Raw genomic sequence first — 13249 nt, 5'->3', positions numbered from 1 at the left:
AATAATGACACAATTAATTAGCATTAGCAATTTTTTATTTTCCTCTTTTTGTTGCATAGGAAATGCAGTACTTGCTTCCAGTAATTGTAATGTGAGAATGTGGTAGTACTAATGGTTGAATACAAGAGTTAAAATAATCCACACCAGCTCAAAAAATAAAAAACCTTTGAAGGTCTTCTTGAGTAAGGGCGGATGCCCACAGTGATTCTCAACCAATGACATACTTTCACAGAACACAATAAAACTAAGGTAACCATGAGAGTAATTACAGGTGTTCTAGAGGCACAAAGTTTGTACAGAGTTTTTGCTTGAGAAAAAGAAAATATTTTAACTATGCATAAAACTAAGACACATGTCTTTTTTTAATAAAGAAGTGGTCTGAAGTGAAAGGACAGCCACGGGCACCACGTTAAAAATGTTACCTGTTCAATACGTTTTCTAATTTGAAATCAGTTGATAACATACCTGTAAGTATGATCTATTTCATGAAATAATTCTGATACTATATGTGTACTCATTTACAGGAACAATGAATTACAATTTTAATTTAGACAGGCATTCATTTCCAAGTTGGAAACCCATGTTCATCCCAGGTAAATGAAAAAAACAGTAATACTGAATTGAAATAAATGTATATCTCCAAAATACTGAAAACACCCAAAATCAAGAAAGACAGAATTTGTGTTCTCAGTGAAATATCTTTAGATCTATCTGACAAGAACCAAGTCAGAAAACAAAAAAGGACTAACATAACTCTGAGTAATATTCATACAACTCACTAAGCATTATGGAATAGCATGCATTAATATTTCACGGTTATTTTACATCAGCTACATCAGAAGGTTCTGACAGACAGCGAAGGCTACCGGTGTAGAAAATCTCATTTCAGAAGAGCAATATAATACAGATGTCACAGGCACTACATTTTAACATATCAGGTATTATGCTGGTTTTCTTAATAATTCTTTCCCTCCTAAAGCTGGCATTATAACAATGACCAAAAAGGCAAGGATTGAAGTAAACGCAAAGTAGATACCAAAGTTGATATTTTTTTTCAAATAGATTAGTGCATAGTTTTCATGCAGATAAAACACTGCTATGCATTTACATCAGAAAGCAAAGTGAAATGAGCCCAAGTTGTCACATTTTTTGAAAGTACTTTGCCAGCCTGTAATAGCACCATATAATGGACTTGCATTAATCAACAAATATACTACAGAATTAGTTACACAGTATTTACTAAAGTTGAGTACTATGGAACAGCTTCAATGTCACCTGTTGTGTACCTAAGCCATTTCAACCTGCTGTATTAATAAAAAAAAAATGTAAGCTATGTGGGTAACTGCACAGCCTGGGTCTTAAGGATGGCATAGCTTGCATACTGTTAGCAGTAATATCAAGACAAACCTGGCACTGTAAGCTTTTTACTTCTAAGGACCCTGCTAAGCAGGTAATATCCACTTCACAAAGCCTGTCTACAACAGACCATATGAAGTCCACGTCACTGAAGCTCTCCTTATATTGTTTTGCTGGTTAAGTTACCACTTTGTTCTTTGGAGGCCTTCTATAAAAAGATATTTCCAGAGACACAATGCAAAGTATAATATTATATGACATTCTTAAAAAATCACCACAAGAAAAAAAAAAACGGTTGTAAGCTATGTACTGTATATTTTCTTGTCAAGTATACATATTTAATAACACCGCCTACTACAAAGCTGCAAAATATCTTGGGAAAGGATTAAAGAAAGATTTTTAAGGGCTTGCATATTTCTGTGGGCTAAATACTGGGAATTAAAAGTTAATACAGTTCCTTTTTCCTTTATCCATGAAGCTCAGAAAAGAAAGAAGGAAGAGTGGCATTATGTTTTTTTTTTTTTATGGTCCATCTTTAATGAAACCAAAACTTAATAAATTACTGTATTGCTGGGGTGTGCAGCCTTAACTAAAAGGTTCAGGCTGTCTGCTGCAAATATGAGCAAACAAAAAAAAAAATTCCCACATTTCAAAAGATGCTATATGTTTTAGAATTCAGTGTTTATGTCTTTCGGCATTACCTAAAATATATACATATGGAACATAAAACTGACAACTGACTGCCAACAGCTGCAAAGGTGGAAAATTGTAAAATTTTGCTGAGAAGCACAATTCTTTGTCTAAATTAATTAGAGTGCATTACTTTTGCAAGTCAGACTGCACACCCCAATCTGCTAAGTCACATACTTTTCTTGCTATCAGTTGAAAAAAATGACTTTTCCTTAACTAAAAAGAACTGAACTGTAGTATATGCTGCTGTGTTTTCTGCATGATAATAAGGTGAACAAAATTAACTTAGTGTGTTTAATACTTTACACCCCCTGACGGTTAACATCCTTGACTTCTGCCTATCTAACAATGTTTTAAAGCCTTTAAAACATTTTATGCTAATATTTTGTATTTCCCTAGCTTTAGCTTCATCACATTTGATATGACAAAAATACCTTCAGAATACAGCATACCTGTAATGTCCATTTACAATGGTTCTTCAGTAGCCTATACTTTTCAAGTATAGGAATAAGCCATACCATTTAGAAGAAAACAAAATAACTGTACTTAAATACATACAAAAAGGAAACAGGAAAGTTTTTAACTTAAATCCAGTTCCCAAAAGAAAAAAAACAAGCAATTCTACAAATGCTGTCTTTATAACAAACAATCAGAAAATTCACTAAGCTAAAGTGACAGAAAATTTTCCTCATTTAAACAATGTTACAAAAGTTCTGCATTACAAAATAGGGTTGAATAAATCAGTATAATCATTGAAACTATACAACATACAAATTACAAATATGCTTTGTGGGGGCAGCTCAAGTCTTTCTTTGCAGTCGCATTTAAAATACTGTTACTTAAACAGTAGACTGCTCAAAACTATTGCTTATTTTTGTTTTTAAAAAAAGGGTGCAATTTTGTCGTATATACAACCAATTTGCAAGGTTCTGACAAAAATGTTTGTCTAGGCTTTTTCCCTTCACTGTGAAGCACTGCAAGCTGCTATTTTAGTGCACATATGTCATAAAGTAATGCCCAGCTAAGTGCTATAGGGAAGGCAAAGGATGCTGGCTACAGGAAGTGACACCATACACTAACAATCACACAATACAATATAGTGAAACAGCTACTGAACCACATATCAGACACATATGAAATTTCATAGCTTTTTTTAACATTTTTTTAAATATACTCAGTAAACAATTTGCGAACTCGGAAGTTTAAAAACGTGCATATAAAAATGGGCATTATAATTTTTATTACATGTGGATTGATTGCAATCTGCTAATAAAAATGGGTGTGGGATCTGAAGAAAAGGAAGTACTCATTAAGGCTTGCTTGTGAAAGGAACAGTTAAAAAAAAATCCTCAAAGCAGGGTTCAGCTTAGTGCTTCACAGTCTGACTGCTTCGCTAAGAAGAGCCCTTCCTGTGCGTGCATTCAATCTCACAAAATTACAAAAGACAAACACCTAAAACACACTGCGTCAAGTGCAGCACCAACTTTGGTCAAATAAAAAACTTAAAAAGAAAAATTAATAATTGCTAAGCATCTCTACATGATAAAAGCAGGTATTGCATATTTTCATATATCTGGGGAAAACAAAGGAAGACTCCAAATAAAATTTAAAATGCAGCAACATCCAAAAAATACTGATACTCTATCATCTACAGACCTTGGAAAAGCACTGACCATACAAGACAATAAACTCTATTCCTATCTGCGGCACAACTAACTTTCTATTTAGTTCTAGATTTTGAAACTGACAATGGCTGACATCAAAAGTCACATTTACAAAAGTGTCTCCAATTGCTTGACTAGGGAGAGCCCCTTTTCAGTATAGGAATATGTGCAACAATTCCACAAATAATCGCTATCCAGGGCAAGGCACATTGATAAGGAATTTATTTTCGTGCAAATCAAGAAAGATATCTCAGGGAGAAGATAAGAAAGAAGGTATTTTCCTAAGGGTTTTAGTTCTTTGATTGTATAGGACAGCAGTAAATGACCCGTCACTAGGACTAGACAAGTACAATTTAAAGGCAGGTGCCTGGAATAGGGATTACAATGTTGTGTCTTAAAGCACTCTACTTTATCCTAAATTACCTATAGAAACATTAGTTACTAACACTATAACATGCAGATCTTTTTTTTCTGAACAGCTAATTAGCTAACCAGAATGTTTATTATATATATCTATATATCTATATATATATATATATGTATAGTAAAAGAAACCTTCTTAACATTGCATGCGAAGCAACACTTTGCTCCGCTTTCTGGTATAAAAATTATTTAGGTTGCTTTTAAAGACATTACGAGTCATAATGGTCTGAGATCTCTTGATGTTATGCCCATTCTGTTAGTCTGGCACAAGCTGTATCATGTGATATCAGCTGTATATACAGACTGAGATACTAAGTAGTCCTTATTCTTTACCAGCCGTAGGCACAACGATGTCTCCATTCAGGATCACATTCTATTCCATGGGACTGAAGTGTTTTGAAACTCATAAATTGTGGGAAAATGTTGTTTTTGTTAGACTTGGCATTACTTATTAATAGCAATATTTCATATTATATTACAAAAAAATTAACACAGCGATGTACATTTTTCATTTATGTGCTTTGATAAAAGAAAAATGATTAGCATTTTAATGTAGTTAACATAGTGTGGTAAAAGCACCATTAGCTCTGTATTTTTTTTACATTTCCTTCAGTTTTAAAGGGATACAAGTTTAACAATAAAAAACACAAAAAGCAAAAATAGCTCCCCTTTTTCTTGCAAGGCTATGTTTTACCCCAATAATTTAGAGTCCTTGGGGTGGGAGGACTTGGAAAACAAAAATAGAATTTTCAACAATCTCTATCTTACAAAGATATTTAGCTATCCAATGAAATTGCACTTTACTCAATTCAAAAGTCGATTGTTTGATTCCTGTCAGTTCTGTTAAAACAGACCATCTTTCCCAGTGTTCAGTGAATTTTGTGTAATTGTTGAAAAAATTGTTTTGTGAGTGCAGCATTTCAAAACTTTCAGTGAGTAATATGACATACCTCTCCGCAACTTGCTTGAGCAGGAAACTGGTTGATTTTGCAATTATGGGTGCTGAATTTATCTGCTGACTGAAAAAGAAGAGTACTATTTTCGGATATGTATGCACACAAAGCATAATTCGTCTACGTCCATTCTGTAAATGTACATGTTGCAAAACTCAGCAATGAACTTGGAAGTCGTTGTGTAAGTGTTTCATCCATTTCAGCATGTACTGAACCTGTGTAGGTTTGCAGCTGAAAACTATCTGAAATGATTGGGCTGCACAAAAGTGTCATAAACAGCAAGTCAAAAAGCGTCAGAATCCTACCTCTATCCAGTATCACCTAATGTTTATTCTACAAGTGAAACACTTCAAAGAGTATGAAGCCCAACTATTCCAGTGTCTGTGTTATAAGAAATTAGAATCAGGCCCTAAAATGGATTTTTTTAAAAGTGAGTGATCTTCTTCTTTCAGCCATATAACTTGACATTCGTTCTTCTTGTTTTGCAGTTAATCTCTCTTTCACCCCTCCCCATGATGTGACATAACTGTAAGGATGCCATATAGTTCCACGCTACAGAGTTGGGAAGGGGTCAGGTGGTCTGTCAAGTGAGTGATGGGAAATTGTGGTTCTTAGCCCAGGTACCAAGACTGCAAAGAAACAAAAGGAAATAAGTTAGTATACATGAACCTTAATGCAGGAATTACAACATTGTTAACATAAAAAGCTCTCAGTTCAAATGCTAAAACTCATGATGAAACTCAAATCTTAGAATGTAATAAATAATAATGTTGTGAGTGACAATGTCATAAAGAAAGTCTTTAAAACTAAGAAATACTAAGTGGAAATTACTTCTTCAAAATAAAGTTATGTCAGATACACCAAATTAACTCACAAGTCTCAAAGGACTTTCTAAACTATTTAGTGACATACATTATGATGCAACACAATGAAATGCAAGTATCTTAATCATTTTATTTATTTACATACTTGTGAAATAAGATTTTTGCTACTTGGTAATTTCTGTAGAAGGACATAAAAATACTAATGACATAGCAGATATATTTTTACTGTAAAATCATATCACAGAACCCATCTCGATAGGTCATAAGCTGGGGTTGTTTTCTCCATCCTTCACGGTTCTGCAAAAAAACTGGAAGATTCCATATTCAGGATGCCCTTGCACATATTCGGACATATCATTATGTAACACATCAGATACTTAAAAGAGCATAATGAGCAATGTCTTCCAATTCATCACCTTGGCACTAGTGAGAACCTTCCTGAAAAATCAAGAAACAAGGATTTAATAGTTATATTACTCCAACCTGCTGAGGATTTCAGTGGCAAAAACTGTTGAAAGACACCCACTTACAAAGGAAAGGAACCAAAAGTATTGCAAGAATGCACCTGTTACAAGCCAACATTAAGGACCCTCATTGATGGCGTTCTAGTTGAGCTACATTTTAATCTGTAATTGCTTGGGTAAAAAAAAAAAAAAAAAAAAAAAAAAAACAAACAAAAAAAACTCACAGTCTGCACAAGTGCAGAGATCAGAAGGCAGAAACCTGAAGTAATGCTTCAACAAAGCAGGCTTGACTGTCATTAAGACAGTAATTCTTGGTGAGGACATGTATTGAAAACTAAGTGGTCACAGCACACTTCTGCACGGGAGATACTACTGCAGCAAGCAAAGAAGGTAGCTGCTCTGCTAATGGAGTTGGCTTGGACAACATCATTTGCCACCTGGTAGCAAAAGACAATGTAGCTGACAATCCACCTGGAATGTTTCTCTATGGCATCCATGAGCCCACTTTGTCATGGAGGTGAACAGCTGGTCATGTCTACTTAAAACCACTCCCCACTTTCTCAGAGCATCTGATTTGACAGTGCATATAGTGTGAAAGGCTTTTCTCTCTCCTGGTTTACGCCACCATGAAGAAAATGAGGATATAAACAAATGGTTTAGGAACAATTCATAGTTTCATAGTTTAGTACTAGGCTATCTGCCCTGGGGCATTTGTAAGCCTAGCCATAGTGATGTGGCTTTTGTCACCCCATGAAATGGTACAAAAATGTACAGAATAAATTTAGAATACTGTGCCTCTGTCTAGTAGTGACTATAATAGAATGAGTTTACTGTGCCCCTGTCTAGCAGTGACACAGATGTGACCCCTGGGGTAAACTTACGATCTCCCATCCACTCATCAAGATTTCTCTTGAAGAGAGTCAGTACGGGGCTCTGCCTAATATGAACTGGGTTCTTATTCCAAAGCATGGGAAGCCTCTGGGTTATGAATCTATCCCTCCAGCATGTCCTATTCATACTTGTGCCGAGGTTTAAGTCTTTAGCTCTCGTGGTCCTGATGGATTTGGAATTTTTGAGGTGGAGCATGTTCATCAGATCCTGATTGGACATGGCCTTGTACGTCAGGCAGAGATCACCTCTGAGCAGGCAGTATGCTACTGAATAGAGCTGAAGTTTCTTTAGTCTGGCAGAATAAGACATATGTTGGAGACCCTTGATCCTCTTGGTGAGGTACTTTTGTGGTCTCTCCAGCTGTTGCAAATGCCGGGTGAGGTACATACCAAATGGGGCATTGTACTCAATCATGGGTCTGATGAGGGAGGAGTATAGGGGTACAATGACATCCTTGGATCTGGATGTGAATCCCTTCATGATGAGATGTGCAAGGTAGAATGTTTTTCTAACCACTTTGGCAACGTGGGTGTCAAATGAGAGGTCGCTGTCGACTTGGGTCCCTAGGTCTCTGATTACTTTTTCCGTACTCAGTGGGTTTCTGTCTATGTGATAATTTGTGGGTACTTTGTTTTTCCCAAAGGGGATGACTACATTTTTTGGCATTTAATTTAAGGCTGTAACTCCGGCACCAGTTGTCCGTTTCTGTGAGGCCTTTTTGTAGGATGTATGTGTCCGCTGGTGTATCGACTATGGCGCCTAGTTTGCAGTCATCTGCGAACTTTGTCAGCCACAACTCTCCCATGTTTGCTTTAACATCTGAGAAATAAATGCCGAACAAGAGGGGTCCCAGGACAGATCCCTGTGGGACACCACTTGTGACTGGCTTTGAGTCTGACATTGCTCCAGCGATTTTAACTTTATGGGTTCTGTCCTTTAGCCAGTTTGCAACCCATCTAGTGACATAAGGGTTTACATTTAAGCTGTTGAGCTTATCTATGATGCCTGAGTGGGGTATTGTGTCGAAGGCCTTAGCCAAGTCCAGGTAGGCTGTATGGACTGCTTTGCCCTCATCAATGGCTCTAGTGACTGTTTCGAAAAAGTCAACCAGGTTCAAAAGGCAGGATCTGCCCTTTACAAAGCCGAACTGGGTGGGGTCAAGTGTCTGTAGGTCCCCTATGTCTCTGTTTATGAGTTCCATAATGATTCTTTCCATAGCTTTGCAGACCAGGCTGGTTAAGCTTATGGGGCGATAGTTCCCAGGGTCTGTAGAGGTAACCCCTTTGTGGAGTGGGACCACTGTTGCTGTACGCCAGCGTTCAGGTACATATCCTGTAGTAAGGCTAAGGTTAAATAGCATTTTTATGTGCGGGTTTAGCTCCTCTTGGAGTTCATGTAGCACGCAACCCGGGATACCGTCAGGTCCCATTGATGCTGTGTTTTTAGCTTTGTTGAGGGCGGTTCTCACTTGGACATCTGAGATGACAGGGAGATTACATTCAGCTGGGATAAGTATTTCTTCTTTTGGGGGTGAGGGAGGGGAGAAATTTGCACTGAACCTGTCAGCCAGAATGTTGGCAATATCTGTGGGTTCAGTGTATTTTTTGTTGTGAACTAACTCTGAGCATATCTGAGGGTTTCCGCCCAGGTTTCTAACATAGCTGAAGAAGGCTTTGTGGTTATCTTTAGTGTCCTTAGCGATTTTTCTCTCAAAGTTGGCCTTGGATGTTTTTATGAGAGAACGTAGTTTTCTGCTAATGTTGATCAGAGATGTCTTCCCTTTATGGGATTTTGCTCTGACGTGCAGTAGCTTCCTTCTTTTGTTATGCAATTTGTTAATGGCTGAGGTCCACCAGACAGGACACTTGCCTTTGGTGGAGAGGGACTTGGATTTATTTGGGATTGCATGATCCATGCATTCTTGGAGATGTCCATAGAAAGCATTTGTGAAGGATTCGGCATTGTGGGATGTGGTATCCACTGGCCCAGTGGGCTTAAAGGATACCATCTCAGTCTTAAGAAGAGTGAAGTCTGCTTTTGAGAAGTTTTTCACTGTGGTCTTTTGTGCTGGGGGTGGAGGTGGGATATGTAGGAATCTTTTGTATGTTCTCCACATCTCAATGTGCCAAAAGGGATCCTTTATGTCCAATTACACTAGCCAGGCAACCATGGAAACAAGAACAAGAGCCCGCAGAAGATGACTATCCAGTACTACATGTAATGCATGTACAGGTTGAAGATACTAATGTGCAGAAACAGGACAGATCTCATGTGTCCCCTTCAGGATCAAGGAAAGCTGGGAGAAAAATGCCTGAACACTTTCCAAAAATGAAGCAACCCTTCCAGCCCCTTGGAGAAGTACAGTTTGGGCCTGTCCAAAGATCTCCACTGAGATGGCACTGTCTGCCACAGAACTCATTGGAGGAAAGGACCAGCATGAGTTTTACACTGTGGCCAAAAACAGCCATATTCTGATCCAATAACAGTTCTGGAAACCAGGGAGAACCTGAAGAACCACCCCTTCCAAAGTGGCAGTCCCAGACAGGAGTTCGGGCTGCAGAAATGTAGCTGGCAAGGACATCTTAGATGGTCTGTCCACACTGTGAAGGAAGACTGTTGCTTCACTACACTTCTTGTTCTGCGAGTGGAAGAAGGTTGATCATGAAGGCCTTCCACAGTGATGAGTGTGTGCGTCCTTAGCAGATGGTAATCAACCAAGTCCTCAGCAATCTGACCGAAAAGCACTTGCCAAAGAAATAAGTATCCACAACACTGTTTTTGAGTTTTTCCCTCAGGGAGGACAGTCTCAGCAAAGCCACTCCACACAGGCATACAACTGAAACTGCCGCCCTACCCAAAATGTCAACACAGTCAGAGATATAGCTGTATACATGATAACACATGGTAGAAGCTGAATATAGTCTTACTGCAAATATAAGGTCCTATTTACGCCAGACTATGAAAAGGCAATCAAGCTTCACCAGCAGTTTTTTTACCAACTGGACCTAGAATTAAAACAGTTAAAATAAACATCTGAAAACCCTAAGCTACAAAACACCATAAGAGAGAACCTTCTTGCCACACTTTTACAAATCTGTAAATGCCTTGTAAAGTATTACATTAGCAAAGCATGGTGGTGTCTGGGACCTATGAAGATTTCAAAAAGGAATCAGCACCAAGTATTTAATTACCTGCTCTATCAACTCAAGTAAGGCTACTTAACAGAATCCTCCTTCCAAATTTGCAGACTTGGGGTGCATCTAGACTATCTGAATAGCACCTTTAATAACTGGCTCCAAAGAAAAAGATTAAATGGTTAATCAAACTTTCTCCTCAGAAATTCCACAATGAGTTCAGGGGTGGGAGAGCAGGGTGGAAGAGGAACTTCAGCCCAGTCCAAGCCGTTTCTAGACAGCCTGAATGCCCCTTTCTAAAGGAAGGGGCATCAACGGGGGGGGGTTAGGAATGGTCTCACTGTCTCACAGACAACTGCATCAGGTCCTCTGACTCTGTAGCAGCTGGAGTGCGGAGTCTCATGCTCACCATTAGTCAAGGCGTAAGCTTACATGCTGTATCATGCTAAGGTCAGTATGTGAGTAACAGGCTCTGGGTAACAGGGAACAGTGGGCAACAGTATGTCTGCTAAATGTGGTATCAGCTAAAGAAGACAAGTCTGTGCCAGGCCTGGCAATAGCTTCAGATCGTACTCTCAAACACTGCAATCCCACTCATGTGATTCCAACTCCAAGAAAACACACAACTGCCTGACAGCAAGCCTCTGAGCCTCATGCTTCAGAAGGTAATTAACTGGGGCCAGACTATCCTGGGAGGTTGTACCAGAGGAGGAGTATTCCTTCTTGGTACCACTAACCTCTGATGCAGTGATTCAGGAATCTGCCCTCTGGGATTAGGCTGGTCAGTCTAAAGCTCCAGTCAATCAATCAGTTTGTTGCAAAAAAAATGCACTACTGCAGACTCTAGCCCATGCTGACCAAGGAAGGGATTAGTACCTGTAGGGATCATTACCTTGTATAGAAGTGGACTTAATTTTTGGGAGGCCTGGCCTCAACCTGCTTTCTAAGTGTAGCTCCTCTATGGAGGAACCTTCCATTAGTACCTACATGAGGAGTTTCTGATGGTTATCTTTTTGGTCACAAGGCTGGGCAAACACTTCTATCTATGGCACCCTTTGAATGTCCAGATTAAATCACTGGGATTTATGATAACTTAACTTCATGTTCTACCAGAAGCAATAAAGACAACACAGATGCAAATCTTGTGTGTCCAAAATGGTGCATCATGGCTTGTGTCAGACAGGGTGTTTAGACATTCTTGAATGCAAGACCTTCCAATTTCTTTTTAACAAAATGATGACTAGTGGAGAAGATAAAATCAAGCAAGGATATATCAAGCAGAGTCCTTGATGTTAGGCCAATAAATTGCATGTGGTAAGAATGCCTTCTTGAAGCATGACAGTATAGTGTATGGACTAGGTTCATAGTCCAGTTTGTGGTAATAGAATGATCGTCAAATGAAGCTGGCCATGTGTTTACAGATGGATTTGTAGCCTACAGGGAAGATGTCATGACTATAACCATAACGAGTCAGTGATGATTAGTGACATGACTACTGCCTCGGGGGGGGGGGGGGGTGATGATTTGGTCCATAGCTGAATAGACACCCAAAAGACACACAGTGCAGTCCAGGGCAACAGACATGAGCCTGCAGGGGGTGACTATTCAAAACTACTACTAGGAATGTGCTTGGCTTGCCAAGCAGTGCAATGCAGCTTTGCCAGATTCAGTGCCTGCATGTTAACACACACATACCACTGGGCCAGAACTGCAGACCCTGTTTCTGTGGAATACATACCAGGCTGTATAGGATGGGAGTCAGGTAGCAACAAAAAAGTCATGCAAAGTTCTTTGGATGGCTCTTCGTGGGGGGGGGGGGTGCAGGAGACACAGTGAATAGGGGCAAAAAATGAAAAGTTTATAATAATTGTTGATAAAAGACTCTCCACTGGGTGATACTGACTGCTGTTCTGAGAAGTCCAATCATTTCTTTAATGCTCTATGGAGTGGTGACATACAAAAGTGAAAAATATGCAGATGTCTACTGTAAGCTGCACCATTACGGACTGTTGGGCATAAGTGTCTTTAAACTGTTAAATGTCAGACAAGTATTGTGTGTGTGTGTGTATACACATATACATATTACATATACGCACACATATGTATGCATACACACTATAAACATATTATCAAGTTATATAAGTGCTACAACCACACCATCAAATAACCAAACCTAATTAATTACCCAAGACAGAGAAAACAGCTCCTAGCCTAACAATAACAGCTTGCCTAAGAAAAAACACAGTAACCGCATTTAAGTACTAATCCAATTAAAACCAATACATTTGAAGAGTAGAAATTAAAACCACCAAAATATAATACAGGAGTGTATGTAAACTGTAGTCATAGCACCATGCCAACAGCAAAATAAAAATATATATAAAGCTGACCTAATACTCATGCATAATATTGAAATTCACAAAACAGAACACATTTGAACAATACAAACTAAAGAGATGTATAAAAAAAACCCAGTTCATTCAGACTCACAAAATGGCTGTGAAAAATGAAAAGCAATCTTGATAGAAATCTCTCCTCAACAGATACAACTGGTCCTTCCATAAAAAGTAAAAATCACACAGAAAATTTAAGAAATCAGACTTGTAACATACATTTAAAAATAGTTACAGAAAACAATTCAACAAAAAAACAAAAAACTAATACATATAGCATGCCTATTCTAATCCATACAAGGCAGTGTTAACCACATTTAGAAAGTAGCAATAATTTAATACCTTACTAAATTAGTAGAATGCCATCTCCTAACCACGTCTTACAAAGTCATATAGTCACAATCACAGCAACCAAAGTGATCATGTGTTCTGACAGAAAAAAAACTACAAAAACATA

At 38.3% G+C, this 13249-nt stretch overlaps 1 protein-coding gene across 4 annotated transcripts in view; it reads right to left on the bottom strand.

The window, feature by feature from the left end:
* Positions 1–17: 17 nt before the first annotated feature.
* The window catches only part of NFIA (nuclear factor I A), a 1748145-nt gene continuing 1734913 nt past the window's right edge, over positions 18–13249 (bottom strand). For all 4 annotated transcript variants that reach the window (XM_044085539.1, XM_044085540.1, XM_044085537.1 and 1 more), the window contains one exon: positions 18–5715. In XM_044085539.1, the coding sequence (XP_043941474.1) occupies positions 5698–5715 (18 nt within the window). In that variant the 3' untranslated portion in view covers positions 18–5697. The remainder of the gene's footprint in view (positions 5716–13249) is intronic.

The sequence above is a fragment of the Protopterus annectens genome, chromosome 10.part0 (genome assembly GCF_019279795.1).
Source record: "Protopterus annectens isolate FY-2018-M chromosome 10.part0, PAN1.0, whole genome shotgun sequence".
NCBI classification, from domain to species: domain Eukaryota; kingdom Metazoa; phylum Chordata; order Ceratodontiformes; family Protopteridae; genus Protopterus; species Protopterus annectens.
The sequence above is the reverse complement of the archived record's forward strand: the minus strand, read 5'-3'. Positions and strand labels throughout refer to the sequence as shown.